This window comes from Barbus barbus, assembly GCF_936440315.1.
Source record: "Barbus barbus genome assembly, chromosome: 6".
Taxonomy (NCBI): Eukaryota; Metazoa; Chordata; class Actinopteri; order Cypriniformes; family Cyprinidae; genus Barbus; species Barbus barbus.
The window spans coordinates 3,579,724-3,605,103 of record NC_136734.1 but is presented as its reverse complement, the minus strand read 5'-3'; the positions used below and the strand labels follow the sequence as shown (position 1 = coordinate 3,605,103).

Below are 25,380 nucleotides of genomic sequence, written 5' to 3'. Positions count from 1 at the left end.
TTGCTAGGGTGTTACTGTGTGGTGGCTAAGGTGTATAGAATGTTTTTGTTAACAGTATACAGTTTCTAAAATGTTGTGAGTGGTTGCTAGGGTGTTACTGTGTGGTGGCTAAGGTGTATAGAATGTTTTTGTTAACAGTATACAGTTTCTAGAATGTTGTGAGTGGTTGCTAGGGTGTTACTGTGTGGTGGCTAATGTGTATAGAATGTTTTTGTTAACAGTATACAGTTTCTAGAATGTTTTGAGTGGTTGCTAGGGTGTTACTGTGTGGTGGCTAATGTGTATAGAATGTTTTTGTTAACAGTATACAGTTTCTAAAATGTTGTGAGTGGTTGCTAGGGTGTTACTGTGTAGTGGCTAAGGTGTATAGAATGTTTTTGTTAACGGTATGCAGTTTCTAGAATAGTGTGAGTGGTTGTTGTTTGGGTGTTGATTGATTGGTCATTCAGTGGTCAAAACCATTCAAGTTTGAAGATGATAAAATTTATTTTTAAAATGTTTTTGAACGAAGTCTCTAATGCTCACCAAGGCTTAATTTGGTCAAACATACAGTAAAAACAAATAGTGAAATATTATTACAATTTAAAATAGCTATATTCTATTTGAATATAATTTAAAATGTAATTTGTTCCTGTGGTGTATCATTAGCATCATTACTCCATTCAGAAATCACTCTAATATGCAGATTTGCTGTTCAAGAGACATTTATTTTTATCAGTGTTGAGAACTGTTGAGTTTCTTAATACTTTTGTAGAAACTGTGGAACAGTCACTTATGATCAATTTAATGCATCCTTGCTGAATAAAAGTACTTTCTTTAAAAAAAAATCGCATGTTTATTTAATATTTAATTTTTATATACTTGAATATTTTAAGAAGAACTTATCTTTAAAACTAGAATGAATAATTCTGTATTTAATTTTTTAAAACAAAACAAAACAAAAAAAATCATCCTAGGGTACGGAAAATTCCCCTTAATTGAATAATCACCCATTTTTTATATTGTTACAGCACCAGAAACAAACACAAGCATTCATTACGATCCAAGACTCTGACTTTTCGAACACATAGCTAAATTATTTCTGCAGATCTGGTCAGTGTAACGTGATGAAGCAAATGGTATCTGTCTCACACACTTCATCTGAATATTACCGCACTCATTCTCTCAGCAGTGACGTTTCTTGACAGTTTTGGCCACTCTCTATATACAGACTGTGTTCTGCTTGGAGTATTGATTTCGACAGCACTCGCGCTGTTCCTCAGACACACACATAAGGCGTTTTATGAGTATTCACAGCTAGTTTATGTGTGTTTAGATTAAAGTTAATGAACGCAGCTAGTTAGCTGAACGGGGTGGCGTGTCTCTGAGGGACGTTTATGAAGTTGAATGGACCTACTGTTCACCTAGCAGCCATGCAACACCTTCAGAAACAGTAAAACCACTGATGCTGGAGTGGCAGACCATCTGTATGTGGTATGACTTCATGGTTATGCTGTGTAAAATCACCACCTGTTGTATTTCAGGTTTACGTGTGCTGTGGTGTGATTGGGAAACTGAATACATTCGTGAAGAAAACATGAATGAGATTTTATATCTGATATTGTATATAATGCTTTTATGTTGTATAGAAGGAAGCAGTGTGAAGTTTTTGCTGAACATCTCCTTTTGTGGGCCAATGATCCTTTTAAAGGAATAGCTCATCCAGAATGAAAACTGGCCATTCTTAGGCCAGATTAGGAAATCTTAGGCCATGCAAGATGTAGGTGAGTTTGTTTTTTCATCAGATTTGGAGAAATGTAGCATTACATCACTTGCTCAGCAATGGGTCCTCTGCAGTGAATGGGTGCCGTCAGAATGAGAGTCCAAACAGCTGATAAAACATCACAAGTAATCCACACCACTCCAGTCCATCATGTCTTGTGAAGTGAAAAGCTGCATGTTTGTAAGAAACCAATACATCAAGACATTTTTTACTTTAAACTCTCAATTCTGGCCAAAATACAAGTTCTCTATCCATAATAAGATTTCCTCCAGTAAAAAAAGTCCATCCTCTGTTGTCCTCACACTTCAAAGTCCACCAACATATTAGTTTAGAGCTTGTTTTGGACTGTTTTTGCTTGTAAACGGTCAGACCAGGCGACTTTTACACTGGAGAAACCAATATTATGGATACAGGAAAAGCAATCGTTTGAAGATAAAAGCATCTTAATGATGAAATAAGCTTTTCACGTCACAAGATATTAACTGATGGACTGGAGTGGTGTGTTTCACTTGTGGATAATGGTTTTGTTTTTATCAGCTGTTTGGACTCTTATTCTGACGGCACCCATTCACTGCAGAGGATGCATTGGTGAGCAAGTGATGTAATGCTACATTTCTCCAAATCTGTTCTGATGAAGAAACAATCTCATCTACATCTCGGATGATCTGAGGGTGACAACATTTTCAGCAATTTTTTTATTGTTTGAGTGAACTATTCCAAGAATTACCAAAGTTCTATACTGTTATATAACTATGCTTTCTTCTTTGCAAGCATAGTTTGGCATTAAATGTCAATTGTCCCTTGAAAACATTTGGCACTGGTGCTCTAACCAGCACTGGAACCAGCAACTCTCTAATTACTGGTGTGGCGTCTTGACTTTCAAAACCACTGTCACACCACATGAGTAAACAAGTCGTGAAAATATTTAGCACCAGATTCAGGCCCAGCTAAAACCAAAATATGTGTTTTCATACTGGCTGCCGGTGTAACCTGTCACTCTGAACATGCCTGACTTACTTTTTTACAATGAGCACAAAAGAACTAAGCAGAATTTTAATGTTGTTTTTCCAATGCAATGAAAGCATAGAGCGACCAAGGTCTAAAAATGGCCAAAAAGTTCGATAAGTGTATTTTTTTTAAAGGAAGGAATAATTTAATTCAGCAAAGATGCATTAAACTGATCAAAAGTGAAAAAAGTCAAGACGTTTACTATGTTACAAAAGATTTATATTTCAAAAACTGTAAATTAATAGAAAGTGTTTTGAACTTTCTATTCATCAAAGAATCCTAAAAAAAAAAGTATCACCATTTTCATCAGAAATACTGTACGGAGCAGCACAACTGTTTTCAACATTAATAATAGCAAATCAGCATATAAGAATGATTTCTGAAGGATCATGTGACACTGAAGACTTCATAATGATGCTGACAATTCATCACAGGAATATATATTTACAACAGAACACTTTTAAACAGTATTGTGATGTATTGACCAGGAGTTAAGTTATAGTCGTAGTTCATTTTCAAGTCAAAATTTGAATTTTATCAATTAATTACAAAAAGGGAGCACAATTGTGGCATTTATTTAATATCTTTCTTTTATATCTGCAGCTCTGAAACTCTGTAAGTCAGTGAATAAATGCATGAATTTTCATCTTGGCTTGGCTTTCTTTAAAGACTCAAAACAGAGTTCCTCTTTGCCCTACGGATGAATCAGAACGACCTGACCCCATTCACTAAACATGCATACATTTGTATGCAAATTCACACTCTTACACACATGCTTCATGTTCTTCCATCAGATGTCATATTGGTCAAATTTCCTTTCTTTTGAAACACTCTTCCTGATTTCAGATGTGTTTATGTGTGTAGTGTCTGCTGTTGTCCTCGAGGGCACAGCATGCAACTGAACTCAATCAAAGACCAACACGCCACATGTTCTCAAGAGCATTAATGAGAGAACCCAAGAAGCGATTACAATCGCACACGATGGCTCAAAAACAACCCCAAAACACGTGTTTGCGAGTTAATCATTTGTTTCCACCTCCAAATTGGCTTTGCTTTAGCTATCCTGAGATTGTGGTTTCGTGAAAAACGGCATCCGCGTTGTCTTTGGGTGCCGTTGCGCTGTAATTGCTCTCAGATGCTCTTTGTGTTTTATTTCTGTTTACTCTCCAGTGGAAACAGAAGTTATGACAGGAATCAAAGACCGCGGTGTGCTTTTGTGTTATTGCGGCATTAAACCAGCGATGCTGCATACTTGTACCACATGTTTTCAACCAGGTTCTTGTCTTTTCGCCGCATAAATGTTTTCTCGAGTGCACAAAAAAGAGCGCTGCTTTCATGCAAGATTGTGGCAAAACATTGATGAATGAGATGTAGTCTCAGATGTTTACAGCGTCTCGTATAAAAGGCAGCTGAGCACACATGAACGCATATGTCTGCCATCTGCAGGGTTTGTGTTTATATAAGATAATCTTATTAAAGAGGTGGTCATGTGATAATTGAAGCACACTTGAGTGGGTTGAGACAGAAAGCGGACTGCGGTTTGCAGTCGCAGGAACTTCAGCCCTGCTGTAATGTCATGCTCCACTTGCACATCAGGCTGGGATTTCTGAATTATCTTTACTTAAATTCTGTTTGAATTGGCCCAACCGCACCGGCCTCAGGTTCGCAGGGACGTCCGCTGTGATTTACGCACCGCTTAAACTGGGGTTTTTTTGTTGCGCTAAACATGAACTTTTGTCTTGAGTTGTTTACTGTTGAAAGCTCAGCTGTATTTGAAGTGAATCTCTTTTACTGATACTCTTTTATTGTTTCCTAAAGCTTTTATGGTGAAACTTTACCTGAGTTCAAAAGTGCAGCTTGTCTGTTTTTAGTCACTTTTATTTGAATTCTGATTTGTACGGAACAATACCGTTCAAAAGTTTGGGGTCAGTAAGATCTAATGAATGCTTTTATTGAAAAAAAACAGTCTTTTAAACAGTAGTGTATGTTGAAATTGCATCAACAAAAGTTCAGGATTGCCTTACTTCGTAAAAATGAGATTCTAAGTATCATATGAGGTATTTTGTTATTTATATTTAAAAGAGCAACCCAATCTATTTGTGGCATATTTAACAATAAGATAAATATGGCTTGTTGTTTTCTTCATTATCCGTGTGGTTTCAGCTGTCGGATGGAGGAAAGGCTGCTAAAGAAGGAGTAGCTGTGGGAGATCGGGTCCTGTCCATTGACGGCATCAGCACTGACGGAATGAACCACCTTGAGGCTCAAAATAAGATCAAGTCCAGCACAGACAAACTCAACCTCTCCTTACAGAAGTAAGAATATGCATGCACTGCTTTGGTAATGGGCAAAAAAGTTATTTATTATGCTAAAAATGACAAATACATTTCGTACACAATATAGGAAATAGTACTGTCCAGTATTCAAGTAGCCCTATGTGTGAAGCCATGGGAATCACACACAAGCACATGCAAGACATCTAAGACAGAGACTCGGTTTGCTCAGCGGTGACAGAAAAACACTCACGCATTGGTCTGGTTAAAATGAAAACATCAAGAGAGAGACTGGCACTGACGGACAGATGCATGAGCTGTGTCAAACACGACAATTATGAGAGAAAATATGCTCAAATGTGTGTTTTTTTAACAAGAGAGATATGCAAAGAAGCCTTTTTTTTGGAGATACATTTAAAAATATTTCTGTCGGGACCCCTATCGTCAAAATGATAGACAATTAACACAGTTTGGTTTGGCAGTATGGTTTTGTTCTGGGCAAAAACTCCCTGCCCATCTATGCAGCCTGTCGTGAATGAGCAGGGAGAGCAGCAATAATAATACCTCCCTACAGGTAAACAGAACAAAACAAAGCAGATATCATTAATGTACTTAATATTCAAGATAAAAGCAGTCTGATTCAACGAGGAATATCAGAAAGCCAAGTCCTGACTGTGCGAAAGGAGGAGTTGGGGATGGAGGAGGGTAAAGTGAAAAAGCAGCTGAATAATACTGAATAGAGAATGCCGTGATAGGTGTCGTATTCCTATAGGTAGATGTGATCAGCTGAGAGTCGGCCGATGCAAGCTTGACTCACGTGATCAGCCAGAACTAATGCTGTTCACTTAATTTAGGCCTAAATATTGTTGTATTTGAATTGCATATAAAAAATCATGTTCATACTTTGTGTAATTTTTTCACAATTAACCGATTTTGAGGCAATTTAAATAAATGCATTTTAAAAGCATAATTATTTACATAGACCAACGCAGATGCAAATAGCTAATAATAAACTATGCCATGATTTTTTTGAGTGCAGAAATCTTACAGTTTTCTTACATATTGCATTAAAGGGGTCATATGACAATGCTAAAAATAACATTATTTGATGTAATGCAATGTTTACATGGTTTAAGGTTCAAAAAACACATTATTTTCCACCTACCGTAAATTATTGTTGCTCCTCTCTGTCCCGCCTTTCTGAAACGCGTCGATTTTTACAAAGCTCATCGTTCTGAAAAGTGCAGTGTGCTCTGATTGGCTATAGCTATCCAGTGCGTGTGATTGGCCGAATACCTCAAGCGTGTGACGGAAATGTTACGCCCCTTTCCATATTAACACAGCGTCATGGCGGCGGCAACGATACTACAGGGAGAATAAAAGTGAAGCCATCTTTCTTTGCATAAACATTTGGGCGGTGTTATGCAAATGTTCCCACACAGTGATGTTGATATGTGGGGGCGTGTTTGAATGAGCTGTTTTAGGAGGGCGTGGATGAGTCTAAACTTTTATAAAGAATATCTCTTTGGGTTTAAGACTTTGGTCTTTGCAACTTTATGGATCTTATGCACAAACAGCTTGTAACACTCCAAAGCCAAAGGAAAACTTGAAATCGCATCGTATGAGCCCTTTAATGTATGACTGACATATGCATCACATAAAGTTTATTAGTTTACTATGTAATCCAAATAAATGGAAATGCGTTATTTATTTATTTTCTATGCAATTCAAACACATAAATCTTACATTAAGGTTTGTTTTTTGTTTTTTTGAGACAATTGATTCATCTCACCCATATTCAGGTTGACACTGTGCAGAGTGTTGTTTTGATATGTAGTGCTGGTAAACTAATCACCTTCTCTGATTAGTATTAATAGAACTACACAAGCATCAGCACTATCTGAAACCAGCAGTGTGTGTGTATGTGCTTGTTTGTGTGTGTATTTGTGAAAGTTAATGACTGCAGTGTGATATGCAAACTTTCTTCATGGTTCATACTTCTCTATGCAAGTATGTTAAAGCAAATGCTTCTGTCTACATGAGCTCCATTTCGTGCACTGGAGATTTCTGAAATGTGTCAGTGCAATTCATAGTGTTGCCTCTAGGGTACTACATATATTCAGGGTTATTACTAAAACTAAAACCATTAGGAAGAAAAAAAAAAACTTGGAATGAAATAACATATTTTTTAAAACATCAGCTTATTGCACAATTTCATTTGATTTTACTTGAAGTACTTAAATAACGAAAACTAAAACTAAATAAAAATAACAAAATTATTTTAGTTAGTCTAAAGGATTAGCAATTTTGTTATTTTTGTTTTTATTTTTTATTTTATTTATGTAGTTTATATATACAGTACATGCATACATGCATCCATATATACATTTGCATTTTTTCAATTAATTTTAATGTTTTATTTAATTTATTAAAGTAATGCTTTTTTATTGTTTTTAGCTAATGATAATAACTCTGATTATTATTCAGATCAAAAAATTGTTGCTCTGTTTTGACAGTAGCTGACCTGAAAGAGAGAACTTTTGTTGCATGAATTCCATTTTGAAAAATTTCAGAATACAGTGATGCATGAAATCTAGCTTGTCAAAATAGACGTGTTTGAATATATGTAGTAATGCAAGGAGTCAAGTTTCTCATCTTTCTCCTCTGACAGCCATTCAACAACAGCAGTCATGTTCAACTGAAATTTTAGCCATATCATTTAAAAAAATTTTTTTTTGGAAGCAACATCTAATTTGCAAATGTTTCATTATATTATCAATGTTTGACATGTTTTTTGTCAGCTGCACATGCAGTGATACTGTATGATTTAGTCTGTGTTATCAGGTTATGTTGTAGTTTGGGTTTAGTTTTACCTCTTATGGCTTTCTGTGTTATTTGTAATTACAGCAGCCTGCAGGTAATTTTATTGCTTTTAAATGCTTTTGTGTGAATCGGAAACTGTCGAGAAGCTAAAAAAGAAGCAAGACACTGAGAGACCAGCCATTTGTATGTTTGAGTGTGTTGAAGTGTGCGTCTGCGGGTCCTTTAGCACTAATGGAGGGCGCTGGGGTTTTACTGGAGAGCTGCTGTGGAGATGCCAGACTTGGCTTCAGCTGCAGTTACGCTGGAGTTTTACAGGCTTTCTGTTGATTCTCATAGATGACAGTAGATTACTCAGAGAGAACGAGAGACTCCATGTTAATTAAAAGCACATGCAGTGAACGATTTTACTGATTTTTTTATTTTTTTTTGGTTTGTGTTCACTGTGAGAGAGCCAGTGTCACTGCTTTAGTTCATCTCATTTACCATGAGCTCACACAGATGCTCCTATCAATTCTGTTTCTAATGCTCATTTCTTAACCTTTGAAGTTATTGATTGATTGATTTTTCATTACTTCCATTTGTTTGTTTGTTTATTTATTTATTTTCTTTCCTTTTAAGTTCATTTATTTATTTGTTTTTCCATGAAGTCCATTTACTTATGCACTTATTTATTTAGCAAATAAATCAATAAATCACTAAAGCAGTCAATTAAGGTTTTTTGATTGACTGATCGATTGATTGATTTCTCATGACTTCCATTTATTTATTTATTTATGTATTTATTTGTTTTCCATGAAGTCTATTTACATTTATTTACTTAATTATGTACTTATTTCGTAAATAAATAAATTAACTCTATTTATTTACTTTTAATGAAGTTCATAATGTTAATTTCTCAAGGCTTCTTATACCAAAACATTCATAATTTGACAATTTACACATTTTCTCTAACCCTTCAAGTTAAAAATCTTAATTATTTAAGTTGTTTTTGCTGCTTTATTAAATTTAAAGGGTTTTTTTTTTTTTTTTACAAGCTCAAACTTGTTGGATTTGTAGATAGGATGTGTAGATATATTCACTTATTATTTTTTATATAAATATGCATGTTGCATAATATGCATAGTACAGGTGTAATATGTGCTCTAATGAAATTAGAGACGGTATGCTGTAGGAGGAAAGCTGAACATCTACTAATAAAAATCATTGCTGTTTATTTTATTACAGACTGTGCAAGCATAATTTATAATGCTATTATTGCGATTAATTGCTAAAGCTTTTATCACGGCATACTGTATTATCACGAAATTGAAATTTAGTTGCAAAAAAGTGTTGTCATAATACAGTATAACAGGCTTAATAACTTTTTTCTTATAACAAAAAGAACTAAACATTTAAATACAATAAAGCAATACACAAAAAATGTATAAAGTAAAAAATTAAAGAATTATATAGATGAATAGGTAACAATTTACAATAAGATCTCATTAGTTAAGTGAAAGTGAAAAAGTGAAAGTGACGTGACCTTTGGCCAAGTAAGGTGACCCATACTCGGAATTCGTGCTCTGCATTTATCCCATCCAAAGTGCACACACACAGCAGTGAACACACACGCACCGTGAACGCACACCCAGAGCAGTGGGCAGCCATTTTTTGCTGCGGCGCCCAGGGGTTAATGCATTAATGCATTAATTTTAACAATGAGCAATAGCTGCATTTGCTACAGAAGTTATTTTTTGTTAAAAAAAAAAATGCAGCTGTTAGTTCATGTTAGCTTCATTAAATTACACAGTTGCAACTTTTGATTTTATCAACATATTATAAAATATTGAAATTCCCTAAGGTGGATGAATGTTTAGAAGAATATTTCATTGGCAGTAGCCCTAATTGTAAAGTGTGACTAAACAATAAATAAAATTTCGAACAATATTTATGGCATGTTGTAGTCCAGATTAAAATGTAAAAATATGTGAAAATAAACAGCCTATTAAGTATTTGGCGCTGTGATTAACATCATTGCTAATGCAAAAATCTGAATGGCTATTTATATGTTTCAGAAACAGAAAGTAGCACAGCTGCTACAGGGGTTTCTGGGGTAACGGCTGCATTTCTGCTGTTCCATCAGCGCCATCTGCTGTCAGAGAGTGAATGTGCTTTCATTCAGCACCTCTCCTTCACTCGTTCCGCCATGCACTTCTCATCCGTGCTTGTTTACTTCAGAGTGCGCATGCATCTTTGGCGCAGCACACAGAGGTGTTGTGCATTGTGACCAGTTGATGGGAAAAGTATTCTTAAAATGCATTCAAAAAATCGGAATAATTTGTAATAAATAATTATTCTCGGTATTTTGAAGTACCCAAAATAACAACATCGTGCATGTTCATTCTCGTGATATATCGCATTACCGAATACCGGCACATGTCTACTTGTCACCAAGATGGTTGAAGTGAAGTGTCTTGACTTGTTGACGTGCGTGTGTTTGGAGGATGTTTATATTGGCCATTCTGAGACACAGCAGGCTTCTGTTTCCACATTAATTAACTAAAATGAGTTTATATCCACTGTAAATAGCAATGAAAGTACTTTAGGAAAAAGAATTGTGAAATCGCAATGTTGTTTTTTTGCCCTTGAACGGCCTCTCTCAACAGCTTGAATCACCTAAACTAAGCTAAATATCAAATCATGTCAGGTTTACGAAAACCTGTAATTCTTTATTCCCTTTTTGGGTCTGTGTTCTTGATTGTACGCATGTGTTGTTTATGCATCTGTCTGGTTTTGTGTTACGGTTCAGGTTTGACGTTTGTTAGGCCACATCCAAACACACAAATGTTCCTCGCTGTTTCTTAACGCTTAAACACACAGACGGGTGCCAGATCCTCATCAGAGCGCAGATTAAACTGACCGCACAACTTCCTAAGCACAGAAGACGTCAAACATAGCATCAGATTCAACCATTCACAGCAGGGTTGAATGCAGGCTGCTTGATTAGATGGGTTTGTGGGAGGTGTTTTTCTGACCGATTGGAGGAAATGTTTAGCTTGATTTAATTAAACCAGCTTAGAACATTTGAGTAACCTCAGGATCATAACAACCCCTGACATGAGTTCACATTTCCAGAGAGAGATTAAAAAGAGCTTATTTATGCTTATTATTTATTGTGACTGGCTTTATTTTTTAACTTTCTGCTTCCATGTCTGTAGCTTATTGCATTTTCTTTAAAAAAAATTATTTAATTTTCCCAGAATCATCTGATACAAATTAAAGATGACCGGTGATGCTAAATTAGATAAAGGATCTTCTGTGAAATCTGGATTTTCTGAAAAATATATCAAAATAAAGTGAGGTTTTTTGCTTAAAGAACAAGGGAAATATATAGATTCTAAGTGAAAATTGAAAAAAAAAATCTATTATCACTCAATTACATAGAACCAGCATGTAACTGAAATGGTATTTTGTAAAATGTACTTCAATAACATTTGTTTTATTTATTCTTTTTTTTTTTTTTACAGTGTGGTAAATTGTAAACTTCTTTAATTTGTATTAGATAAATCTGGGAAAATGATCTGATAATGTAAATAAATAGCACAAGAAAAATAAAAACATTTGTAACCGGTTCTACTTCGCCTCGCTCCGAGCGGGATTCGAACCGCAGTCTCCAGCGCGGGAGGCGGGCGCTCTAACGAGGAGGCTAAAGGCCACGCCCTCTAGCGTCAGTCGCTAGAGCGCCACTTCTTTGAGATCAAGGGAGTGAGGTTTACACGCACCAGCACACTTGCCTGCGTCTGTTACACATTTATGCATGTATTTATTTTCACAATAATCAGCACTGACAGTAATGAATGAAGCCATAATAACACTGTACATTTATTTGAGCATTATTATTAATATTGTTCAAGTTCCTGTTAAGAGTCGACTTTCTCACCGGATTAATTTAACTCTCTCAGATCTGAATTTGGACCGTTAACACTCTTTTGTCCCAAATGTCTGAAACATTATTCTGAAAGAAAAACAGTTTGGACATTTGGACTCCGATGCAGAGAGAGAAAACAAATGTTTCTCTGTAATTCATCTATTCTAACTGATACTTCATTAGCTGAATTTGTAAACAATAAGAAACGGAGAGAGACAGAGCCAGCAAAAGACGCCAGAGCTAGAGACTGGCTTGTGTTTTAATATGTAGTGTATTGTGTATTTTGAATTTTAATGTGACCCATTTTCTATGTGCACATTCAGAGTGGAATATTAGCTTACTGTGCAGTACACTGTATAGTGTACACACTTCAAATGCTACATTATAGTCACATGGCCTTAAAATGTCACATGACCTCATTTGCATGTTTAATTTGGTGAGTGTCGTCAAGTTATCATCTTCTAAATAAAAGCTTATTTTGCCGTTTTTATCCAATTTTGTATAAAAATGTCTTACATTTACATTTGAGTCGAGGAAGGAGATAAATAAACTTGCTGGAAATGAAAGATCAGGTTGAGTACATTGCATTGTGGGATGCAGTTGCGGTTGTATGTCTTTCTTCCTCGTTATTTTGTGTCTTGTTTTCTAGTATAAGTTTCTAAACATTCTTAATTCAAGATAAATTTATAAAGTGAAATGACTTAAGATTCTGAGACGAAAAATGTGTCAAAATGAAGTGAATTTATGCTTAAAACAAGAAGAAGAAAAAAAACTGGGTCAGAATAATAAACTTAATTAAAAGGAAGAACATGATCATTATCCTTACCCACTAACAGATTTTTTCTCTGTTTTTTTAAGCATAAACATTTTTTAATAAACAAGTCTTAACCCCAATGTTGTGCTGGAAATCCTTTACCTAATTTACCTAGTTTTGTAAAATAATGCTTGTAAATGTTTGATTATGCTATATTATTGCTAAAATTCAGTCTTTTTATCAACTTGTTTCTTTGAATGAGCACAGATTTTGTATTTGTTTTTGGAACTGATTGATCATAGGCCTCACCAATCTGAGTTTATACACCTTTTTGGAGTGAAAAAAATCAATATTTATGCATAATGTTTGAAATATTCACTCAAAAAACTGAACTGCTGACTGAAATGATCAAGCTGACAAGAGATTGAATCCAGTATTTGGTGATAATATAGGAAAACATGAAATTTGTAAGCAATTTTTTGTAGGCTGACCATGTTTTGATAAGGAACACCGCAAGTGCAACAAGGTAGGAGAAATCCTTAAAGGTACAGAAGTTACCCTATTTTTGGGGGGAAGCTGTTATACACTGTGTGAGAAAAATCAGTAAGTTTTAGTCCAATGCGATAACATTGGGGAAAAGAAAATCCTGGTCAAAATGACTTGATTTAAGAATTTTTAGATATTTGTAATGGAAAACAAGATCAAAATACCAAGTAAGAAATCATGTTTTTGCAGTGTACTGCTCATTTTGGATAATTCATGTGTATATTGTACTGACCTTTTAGCAACCATTGCACAGACCACTGTGCAATCTGCAATTCCTTGCTCAAACAAGTAATCAGACAGATTTACTCATAAAGTCAAACAGTATCAGGGTTATTTTATGAACCAGGTTTGCATAGGTCTCTAATGTAAAGTAATGGGAACAAGAAAGAGAATGTGAATCAATCAGGTTTTTAGCTGTTGCAAAACTCTGTTCTGGGCTGTGTAGGATGGTCAGTTTGCCCTCACATGTACATGATTTGTATGCCACGTGTGTTGTTTTTTCTCATGACTGCTCTCAAAGCATTAAATTACTTTGTAAACCTCCTGCACTTTTATCTCTAAACTCTCTCGCTGTGTATTCTAAGCTCTTAACTGTCTACAAGTGTAAGCTGAAGCCTGTTTCACCAGAACAACACACACTGTCCTGCACTTCAGCACATCCCTGAATGTGTGTGTCGGCGTTCACAGGATATCACAGCTGGATAAAATCCCATTTTCCATTAGCGAGATACAGCAGGATATTTGAAGAGAGTTCAAAGCGTAATGAAATTTCCACCCTGATCAACAGAAATTTTAATATTTCATGGTTTTGAACTTGAAAAGAATATAATAATGACTCTCCTTCATGTCCTTTTGCTCTCTTGATTAATTACTGATATAGTAATTTCTGATTTCAACACACATTGCATCTTAAAGAAATAGTTCCTTAATAACCCAGAAATCAATATTCTTTCATTATTTGCATACCCTCATGTCGTCTTATTTTCTTCTGTGGAAAACAAAGGTCTAGAAGGAGGTATAATGCCCAAATAGGTTTTTTCCGTGTCCTGTAAGTAGGTCCAAAATGGCAAAATAAATAGAAAAAAGTATACATGATGGTATGATGATAGTTTTCTAGTTCTGTAGAAAACCATTTCTGGTTCTAATTGGAGCCTTAATTTTTAGGAGTGAAGTTAATGCCATTTTTGAGCCCATACACTCTTACATTCACTCTTAAAAATAATGTTTTTTTATTGGCTTTGATGGTTCCGTCAAGATCCTTTAACATCCATTGAACTTTTCCATTCCATTCGTGATTCTTTTTTTTTTTTTTTTTGAGCAAATTAATCGTGATTAACCGTTTAATCTTGAATATTTCGCTCAAAAAATATAATCACAATTATTAATCATGATTATTGTCGTTACATTTTTTTCTTCATTTCATCACAGCTTTTGCACTTTCTCATAAGCACAATGTCAACTCGCAAAAAATAAAAATAAAAAAAGCCCAACTGATATGTTTGCAGGTGTTTTCAGCTCATCGTTGCTTTTTTCATAATGTAGAGAGTGTGCAGGCGCGTGGTTGCCAAGTAAAATGAGTCTCTGAATGGTGGATTTAAGCTCTTGAAATTTGGCAACCATGAAAGCTTGTGGAGGCTTGTTCATTTGTTAAAATGAAAAGTTTTCAGGATAAATAATCAGCAGGCAAATAAAGGCTTCATAAATCGAGAGAAATCGTGATCATGATTAAAATACAATTTATCGTGCAACACATGAATTGTCTGAGAAGCAGGAGTCTTATTTTGCTCTCCATTTATCTCACTGCCGTCTTATTGAGATAACACAGATGTGATATTTTGTTCCCGCGGCATGTTTTTGGTGTTTTTCTCACTCAGACACAAATGTTCATTCACACACTGTAGCAGAACAGGAAAGTGGAGTTTGAAAGAGTTTAGTTATTAATGAAAGGAAATCAGCGAGTCGTGCGTCAGACTGCAGTCTCAGGGTGTGAGATATAAACGAGACGTCAAACAGATGGGAGAGTATTATTATCTGAGAGAGTATTATGATGACGCCACCGTAGGGCAGATGTACATCTTCTTACACCTTTGTGCTACAGATGTAAACATGCAGAAATGTAAGCGATCAGACTTATGATATTCACATGGTGGATAATAGTAGTAGTAAAAATCCCACAGACTTGCACTAAAGGAGGAACTTGTGCCTGGATCTACAGACCAGAATATCACAGAAACTTCACGGTGGACAAGTAAGAAACCAAAGCCAAAGTTCTGAGAACATTCTCTGTTTGCTGGGATTGTGTATGTTTCTGTCTAAACATGAACAAACACACACACACACACACACACAGAGCTGTTCATCTGAGTGTAGTAAAATGGTCTAAGGAGTTTAAGAATGTAAGAATGACCTTCTTTGTTTATCAATTAAATACTATTAACTTAATAAACAGTTCCACATGTAATTTAAGACTTACTCTCATTGCAGGGTTATTGCATGTGCTGGTATTTTTGTCATTGTGTGTGTGTGTGTGTGTGTGTATTTTCTCTCTCTTTCTTTGTCATTATAATACTGTAGAATGACAGAATGTTCTAAGAATCTGAGTGATGCTGATGCAGTTAATTTTTTATTGTCTTTTGACATAATTTCTCTGATTGGTTGACGCATAAATAATTATCCACAAATTATCTCTAAATATGATGTGTGTTAATTATTTTATAAGTTCTATTTATGGGCTTTTTATGCATTTATTGTGAGAGAACAGCGGAGAGCTGACAGGAAAGCATTATGTGGGAGCGTGATCGACAAAGGATCTCGAGGTGGGAATTGAACTCGGGTCGCTGCGAGCGCAGTTGCGATAAATTATTAATTTAAATAATTTCTGCCAGTTACACTACTGTTCAAAAGTTTGGCGTAATTACGTAAAAATTATTCTTTAAAAAGTATTTTCTGCACACAAGGCTGCATTTATTTTGATCAAAAATACAGTAGTAACAATAATATTGTCATATATTGAATATATTGTAAAATGTAATTTATTCCTGTGATCAAAGCTGAATTTTCAGCATCATTACTCCAGTCTTCAGTGTCACATGATCCTTCAGAAATCATTCTAATACGCTGATCTGCTGCTTAAGAAACATTTCTGATTTTTATCTTTGAAAAGTTGCGCTGCTTCATATTTTTGTGGAAACATTTGTTTCGTGTACATTTGTGTCAGGGATTCTTTGATGAATAGAAAGTTCAAAAGAGCAGACTTTACTTGTTTACTTTGTATTAATTAATGTCTTTACTGTCACTTTTGATCAATTTAATACATTGTTGCTGTATAAAAGTGTTAATTTCTTTTAAAAAAACTTTTGAACAGTAGTGTACGTCAAAGCGGGTTTGTGGTGTTTTAGTCTGTGGCATTGTTTTTTACTTCTCTGTGAGATGTAAAACAAGCTATTTAAATGTCTGGATTTCATTTGTCTTGCATATTTCATTACATGCAAGAAACTGGCTCCTTAAAACAGTCTAATTGTTGATTCTTTCTACTTTTTCTAGGAAGGATATTTAAAGACTGTATGTCAAATTTGATTGAATACCACTGGGAAATCAATGAATTTAATAAAAATGATTCAGTTAACAAAATTAAATCAGATTGGTTTCTCCCTCTCTCTCTCTGGCGTTGTTCTGCTGGTCTTCTGAGTCCTGTGGATCTATATCGAGTGATACTGGGAACAGAGTGTTAGCTCATAACTGTAGAGTGTGAGCGCTCATGTTCATCTGACCAGATCAACAGTGCTAAACCCAGCCCGGCCCACTGGATCTCACTCTAAAGACCTCCACTGAGGGACACGCAGCCTTCTCATGAACTCACGATGGTCACGTGTGTGTGTGTGTGTTTACTTAGAAACAAAGATGCCGAGGCTCCACATATAGGAGCAAATGCTTACATCTCCTGTTATATAGCACTCTCATCTACACTCTTAAAGATGTGTGTTAGGTACAAAATTGTACCCAGAGGCTAATTTGGATAAAACCTCCCTTTGGGAACATCTTTAAAGGTCAAAATGATTCAATAAATAAAAAAAACTAAGAGATGTGTGAGATTGTTCTAGAAGGTCTTGAGCTCAGATTCTCAGAGAAGGTAACTAATACTCAAGCCGTCTGCCAGCCTCACACACACATACACAGCAACAGTATCGCTTACTGTCAAAGCATAGATTGAGTTTAATAACACACCATGTCATACACTACCGCTCAGAAGTTTGGAATTATTAAGAGTTTTTTTAGTGGTTTTAAAAAAGAAGTCTCTTCTGCTCACCAAGTCTGCATTTATTTGATCACAAATACAGTAAAATCAGTAATATTGTGAAATATTATTGCAACTTAAAATAACTCTTTTCTGTTTGAATATATTTTAAAATGTAATTTATTCCTGTGATGCAAAGCTGAATTTTCAGCATCATTACTTCAGTTCTCAGTGTCACGTGATCCTTCAGAAACCATTCTAATATGCTGATTTGCTTCTCAGGAAACGTTTATGATTAATAATGTTGTGCTGTTCATATTTTCATACAGTAAAGGCATGGTAATGTTGTTCTTTTGAATATTCTGTTCATTGAAGAATCCTGAAATAAATGTGTCAGGGTTTCCACAAACATATTACGCAGTTTTATTAACGGTTTTCGTAATTTATAATAATAATAAGAACCATTGTTAATAATTGAGCAGCAAATTAGAATAATTTCTGAATGATCATTTGACACTGAAGACTGAAAACTCATCTTTGTATCACACTAATAAATTGCATTTAAAAATATATTCAAATAGAAAATACTTCTTTGACATTTTAATAATATTTCATATTATTAATGTTTTGTACTGTATTTTTGATCAAATAAATCCAGGCCTAGAGAGTATAAGAGACTTGTACTCAATAAAATCATAATTATTCCAAATTTTTGACCACTAGTGTACTAGTTTAAAACCAAACCTGGCCTGGTTTCTTTAGGATACAAACCTTATTCTGTTCTCCTCTGCAGGCGAAATGAATTCAGAACCACTCGACAAACTTCCATGCGGTTGTTCCGCGTCATTATGAATACAGGCCTGTGATTTTACAGCAAACCACAGTTAGATGTTCCCTATGTATTGCCACTGCCAGCTCTAGATGTGGTTACAACAGATTCATTCATGTTTTTGTCCATTGTTTGTGTTCCAACAGAGCTTCCAGTCTTCCAAAACCAGATGTGGCACCAAAGGTATGAGATTTAAACACACATACAGCCAGCCAGAGTGGAGTATTGTGTATATGTCATTATTCCCCTCTGAGACAGACACGCAGCTCTATATGTATGCATGAGTTTCAGTTGTGCATGTTTGTAGCAAACAGAAGTGCTGCTGTGTTCAGTTATCTGTCTTGAATTGCTAAAAGTCACATGCTGTCATTTAGGTTGTGTTCAGAACAGAATACTAGAACACTGCATAATGAACATTTAATATTGTATACTAATATTGTATACTCCCTGTATTGTATTCTATAAAATTACAGAAACTAAAATGAAAATGAAAACAAGATGCAAAAATAAAAACTAATTCTCAATACTTAATCAGTTAAAATGGTGAAATCATCTGTTGCTTCATGTGAGCAAAAAACTTCTGAAAAGGAATACATTTCTGTTGCCTTTTCAGTGCAAGATGCTGTCAATGAGATCAGGGCTTTGAAAATGCATCATAAAGTCATTTGACAAAAATATTTATCATGGCATAATTTTTTGACTTTTTTCTAAAATGATATATACTTTATTTAGTAAGTAGTCAGCTATCTATTCTGAACATACTGACACATTATTTAGGTCTCCAGTGGTATAGCTTCTGTTGTATAACCCAGTCGTTGTTGTCTGTTGATTTTGTTGAATTGCTGTTGTCGTTTTGTTTGAGTCCTGCATGTGCTTTCCTCCGTGTTTAGGATGATTCTGTGGAAATCATCAAACCCGTTCCCATGACAACCTCCATTCCATCTTCCTCTGACATCACAAACTCCACCCACATCACTTCATCTTCCAATAGGAGCGCTCGTCCGTTTGGAGGGGCGGGGTCACCACACATAGCCTCCATTCCGTCTGCCGCGTCTGCTTTTGCACCCCCCGCCCCAGCTCAAAACCTTAATCCACAGGCTCCGCCCACTCCTACTGACGGTTCACCCAATCATCTACCGACGGTGCCCCGCCCTTCAGTGTATAACACACCCATCAATCTCTACTCCAATGAGAATGCCTGTGAGGTTGCCATGGGTCAGAGGCGGGGCCTGCTGGAAAGCCAGGGTGAAAGCTCTCAGCTGAATGGGTAAGAGTTTGATTGACACTTCAATGCCCCACCCACCCTATAAACATACAGCTCAACTCAAAAAGTGGCCTGGGTTCTGGAAGTATATTTCCAGTTTGTTTTCTCCATAGACATGTCAGAACAGTATAAGGGAATTAAAAAACTACTCATCCAATAAAACTTTGTAAATGATGTAAACAATTCAGTTGGTGCTTTTGTGGCTTCCCTGCTGCAAAAAGCATCTTAAACCAGTATAAGCAGGTTTGCTGGGTCTCCCAGCCTGGTTAAGCTGGTCTGTTAGATGGTTTTTGGGAGGATCTGGGCATTTTTCAGCAGGTCAGATTGGGAGACCACCAGGTCGGTCTTTCTAAACAAGCTGAATATCAGAGTTATTATACTTAACTAACACAAAAACCATAGAAAATTGAATTTAAAAACATATTTGATTTCTGCTGGTTACCAAGGATTCATTTCTCATTTTCATTTACTTTAACTTGATGTACTAACATAACTAAAACTAAAATAGTTTTTTTTCTAAAAATTGTATAAAAACTATAATTATAAAAAACTAAACTAAAAGTAATGAGAATGACACAACAAAATTACTAAAACGTTATACTAATATATCACTGTTCAGAACAAGTTAAAACAACCAAATCGGACTATTTTAAGCTGTTTCAGCAGAGGTTTATAATCCTAATATAATTACAATATTACCCAGCACTAGACTTACTTCACGAATGTGAACTAAATTATGGCTTACAGTTTATGATTTTGAATGCATATACTATTTTTAAACAACCTCCATGCTTACAGTCAGTCTATCTTTAAATGTTCAGATGTTTTCACTGAAAATCATAGATTTTGATGACATTTTTACTTCCAAATCCCACCTTTGAACTCTATCGCAGACTCTCTCACTGAGACCAAAACATAACATTTGAATATGAAACTGTGTTTAGTTGGTTTCCATGGCTGCCCACTGCTCCGGGTGTGTGTTCACAGTGTGTGTGTGTGTTAACTGCTGTGTGTGTGTGTGCACGTTGGATGGGTTAAATGCAGAGCACGAATTCCAAGTATGGGTCACCATACTTGGCAGTATGTCACTTTACTTCATGATGTCCCTCCCCACCTTTTTTGTAACATGGTTTAGTCCAAACGCACTTCAGCTGGTTGGATTAAACCATAAGTACACAACAGGTGAGTTTTGAATACTTGGCATAATGTCATATTGAGTTATCAGAAGTCATGCCAACATTTAAACCCAACCAAAGTAGGAAGTACATTAGTCATATTTACATTTCTTTCCTTTGTAGTTTCATTTAATGCATTGTTTTTATACTTTATATACTATATACTTAAAAAAAAAAAAATTTAATACTGGCAGCATCTCTCAGTATCTCTTTTCACACAGTGACGTTTACAGGCGGGTGTCAGTAGCTCTGATGTTTGTGTGTATATTTAGCTCTGTGTAATGCTATCTGTTGTGTGTTTTGGTGTGTGTGTGTATGTGGGCTCTCCCTTGGATAATGTCCCAGGGGATGCTAAGATGTATTTTGTGTGGGTTTCATATTTTAATGATGGTTTAAAGTGCTGATTGACATTATTACGCAGAAGAACTGTCTCTGATTACACGTGCTGTTGCACAAGCATATTCTGCGACTCATACATACACACGTCTCATCAAATCAGCGTATTTGTTGTGATGCATTTTGTTTGTTTCTGTGTGCTAATAACATTAATAGCATAATATCAGCCTGACACCAGCACAGATTAGAGTTTAATCACCCAATAAACCCATTCTGCTTCTCGTTAACTGTTTGGATTATACTAGTCATACTGCTATTTTTGCAGTATGTGTACATAGTATGCATGGGATATAACCTGCTACGAGTGCCAAAATATTCAGTATATACTGCACAGTATGCTAGCATTTCATTCTAAACATGATATTTGTTAAATGCTTGAACGCTGAAAAAAGGAGAGAAAGGAAATGATTAGAGATGTGGGAGAGAAAACTGATGAGAACCAAATGCTTCTCGTCATACTACGCACTCATCTAATGGTTTTTATCCTCCCTCTCCCATAAACGCTGATAAATCCTCCTCATTATTCTCATACAGCTGTACATTATAGAGTCAAATCAGTGCCAGTCCTATTTCTATGATTTTTATAGGCAATTGTTGAGAAAACCTTAATGCAGCCCTGCGTGTGCCTGGTTCTGGATACTGTATTTTGTTTGAATGGAAAGAATCTCTCTGGATTAAGCTTGTTTTTCTCTTTGTCGACCGATATGGTGTTTTTAAAGGAATAGTTCACCCCCGTTTCTTCATCAGAACAGATTGTGAGAAATGTAGCATTACATCACTTGCTCAGCAATGGATCCCCTGCAGTGAATGGGTGCCGTCAGAATGAGAGTCCAAACAGCTGATAAAAACATCACAATGATCCACAAGTAATCCACACCACTCCAGCACATCAGTTAACATTTTGTGTTGAAAATCTGCGTGTTTGTAAGAAACAAATCCATCAAGGCATTTTAACTTTAAATTGTTGCTTCTGGTCAAAATACGTATCCTTTCACAATAACGCTTCATGCAGTGGAATGTATGTGTTTTCAGCTGTTGGTCTGTCTCAGAGGGCTTCAGGATTCAGTGATATGTATATTCAGCCAGTGATGATGAGATGATTGTATGAGTTTAATGGTTATTTTTCTCCTCTATGTCCTCTTCAGCAGGCGACTCCAGCCACAAAGTCAGTACCATACTGATACTCCTTTCATTGTGTGTGTGTGTGTGTGTGTGTGTTGTAAATATTGCCATGATTTGTAGTGAAAACATTGCTTTCCCAAGAAGCTTTGCTTTTCTTTATGAATATAATTAACACAATGAAGAACCACTAAGTATTAAACTTTAGTGTAACTTGTCTTGTAATTAATGTAGTCTAATTTACATTGTACTCAAGATTTTTTTCCATAATACCATGGTAGATATTCAAAACCCATGGTAGTACCATGGTATGCCTACTTTTCTTGTGTTTTTTTATTGGTATCATAGTACAGTGGTATCAGATGGTGATGTCATGGTATTTTAATATGAATAATGTACTTAAGGATCACCATGTTCATGTAGCTACTAGGATTTACATGGTTTTCCAAAGTCTTTAAAACATCTTTTGTACTACTATGGTATATGTAAAACAAATAAAGTAAACAGAAATATTTTATTAGTGTAGCACCATGCCCTGCTGAAAAAAACAATTGACACCATCGCAAAATTTTTAATGGTTTTGCTGGTTATAATGGGACTTGTATTGATTTAATGGAAACTGTAATGGACCCTGTGGGTCTCTACTGGTCTATTGGTAGCCCATATATGTGACCCTTAAGTCGCTGGGGTATATTTGTAGCAATAGCCAAAAATACATTGTATGGGTCAAAATTATTGATTTTTTTTATATATTAATATGCATTGCTAAGAACTTAATTTGGACAACTTTAAAGGCAATTTTCTCAATATTTAGATTTTTTTGCACCCTCAGATTTTCAAATAGTTGTACCTCGACCAAATATTGTCCGATGCTAGCAAACCATACATCAATGGGAAGCTCATTTATTCAGCTTTCACATGATGCATACATCTCAATTTTGAAAAATTGACACTTATGACCCTTTTGTTGTCCAGGGTCACAATATGTCCCAAAACACACTACAGGAAAGCATTTTTTGATGTTTTTAATTGTTAGAAGTTGATTGCTTGTAATGGTATTTTTCTGTGATGGTTCTATTGTTTTGTTTTTTTTCTTCAGCAGGGATGTAACAGTAATGACTTTTAAAGCAGAGCACACTTGACTCATGTAAAGCAATGCAAAGCTGGATTTGTGGTTGACTGTTTGTTTTGCACGAGTGTGTTGACGATATGCATGTTATGTCCATCTGTGTGGTGTTGTATCGCAGTGGTCAGGTGGTCAGAGGTGTGTTTAACAGCAGTTTGTCAAACACAGACTCTCTTTTGTCACACGGTTCATCCACACTGATTTATTGACAGCTTATGAATGTTGTACGTGTCCGTACAGACGATCAGTGCGTGTTTTTGAGATGAGTTTCTTCTCAAACCTGTCGTATGTGTTTTATTCCACGTGCACCAGCGCCATCTTCTGGTCTCATGCGTTTCTACTTTCATTTGTTTCATTTCCTTTGGAGGATTTAAAACTCAAAAGCTTTTGTTTCTGTTTAATATGATCTATTATCCGAAATACTGACTCAGGCAGCGCAAAAAGACTACTTTTGAGGTGTTTTCCGTCGATTTGAGTCTTTGTCGCCATAATCAGTGAATTTACGAAACGTCTTGGAATCAATCTTAAGAAATTTCTTTACTTTTTTCTTGAGAAGATTTTCCCTCCAGAACCTTAAAAGAAGCTTCTGGTGCTTTCTGAATCTGAGTTACCTTGCAAAGTTTTACCATGGTAATCAAACTGTCACAATACCATAGTAAATAGCTACACTATTATAGCAAAACTTACTTGATACAGACTGTCACTGCTATAAATATAAAACTGACAGAAAGATTGTGAAGGCTTCTTATATTAAGATGTTTTAGTCTACAGTATTAACTAACTGTTATACCTAACTATAGTATTTTGGCAGAAACCATGGTTTACCGTGGTGCATTTTTGTGAGGGAATATTTGAATCGAATGCCTCCAAAAGCCTGTGTAATGACATATTTTTATTTTATTCTTCATAGTGGTCCTCCAGCTGTGTTTAAGTGAGTACATCTGTAATGTGTGTGCCATCAGTAAAACCCTTCTAAAAGAGAATGAACGATTGAAATGTTTTATCTTTCTTATTCCTTTTTATGCCTCCTTCAGAAAACCTCCAATGAACAGGTAAAGAAGGAATAACCAGCGGTGCCCTTATTTCTTAAATGCTTAGTTGCTTTGTGCATTTGATAGGCTATGCAGTTTGGTATTTTTGTTTAATTGTGCATTTGATATGCAGTATGATTACATGTCAAAGAGACTGACAGTATCTGTGTTTGTGTGTGTATGTAGACTTCCTCGTAAACATATCACAGAGACAGACATTGAGTTTTACCACGTCCCGACTCACGGTGATGCCAGCAGGAAACGCATCATGGAGGACACAGAGGACTGGTGCCCACGGACAGGAACGTCACAATCCCGCTCGTTCCGTATCCTGGCCCAAATCACCGGCACTGAATCTGAACTCGGTGAGAGTTTATTCAGTTTTTGAATTTTAAATAATATTTTATAGCTTTTTAAATGTTATTTTATTCCTTTTTATATTTGATTATAATGCATTTGTATTATTTTAATAATAATAATAATAATCAGAAAATAAAATCAGTCAGAAAATATATTTTAGGCAACTGTTTACTGTTTGACAATGGTTTTATGAACCATTTTGTTCTGCTCATGTTTCATGAATGAGACCCATTGTGTGGAAAACCTTCAATACTGAATTTGAGATCAAGATTGAAATTGACGTTTTAAACTGAACCAGATGGGAGAAAGCAAGAGAATGTCTTTTATTACACCTCTATCACATGAAAGCGTGTCGTATTAAATGTGTTCTGTATCATATTTCTGTGTTTCAGATCGCGCACAGGAAGCTGAGTCAGCGAAGAAGACAGCAAAGTAAGTTCCTCTGCTCACCAGCTGTGTGTGCGGTGTGCTTTTTGTTTTTGTGATGATTTGTTCAGGTTTTGTCTGAAGGGTGTTTGTGTGCTGTGATTTGATTTAGCGTCCTCTGGCCTGTTATTTTGTGGTGTTTCTGTTAAAGCTCTGGCTCATGTGCAGAACACTGACACTTTCCAGCACTAGGGCATAAAACAATCTTTTCTTTATTCCTCAGCAAAAGGTCAGTAAAAGGGATATTTCACCAGGAAATAAAAATTCTGTCATCATTTACTCATCCTCAAGTTGTTCCAAACCTGTATGAGTTTCTGTTGAACACAAAAGGAGATATTTTGAAGAGT

General features: G+C 35.6%; 1 protein-coding gene across 1 annotated transcript in view; it reads left to right on the top strand.

Annotated features, from left to right (window-relative positions):
• LOC306870806 (PDZ and LIM domain protein 5-like) overlaps positions 1–25,380 on the top strand; it is a 45,796-nt gene that overhangs the window by 9,137 nt on the left and 11,279 nt on the right. The window contains exons 3-9 of the mRNA XM_079418233.1: positions 4,934–5,085; positions 18,283–18,319; positions 19,027–19,403; positions 24,127–24,147; positions 24,251–24,268; positions 24,434–24,612; positions 25,000–25,039. Coding sequence (XP_079274359.1) covers positions 4,934–5,085; positions 18,283–18,319; positions 19,027–19,403; positions 24,127–24,147; positions 24,251–24,268; positions 24,434–24,612; positions 25,000–25,039 — 824 coding nt within the window. The remainder of the gene's footprint in view (positions 1–4,933; positions 5,086–18,282; positions 18,320–19,026; positions 19,404–24,126; positions 24,148–24,250; positions 24,269–24,433; positions 24,613–24,999; positions 25,040–25,380) is intronic.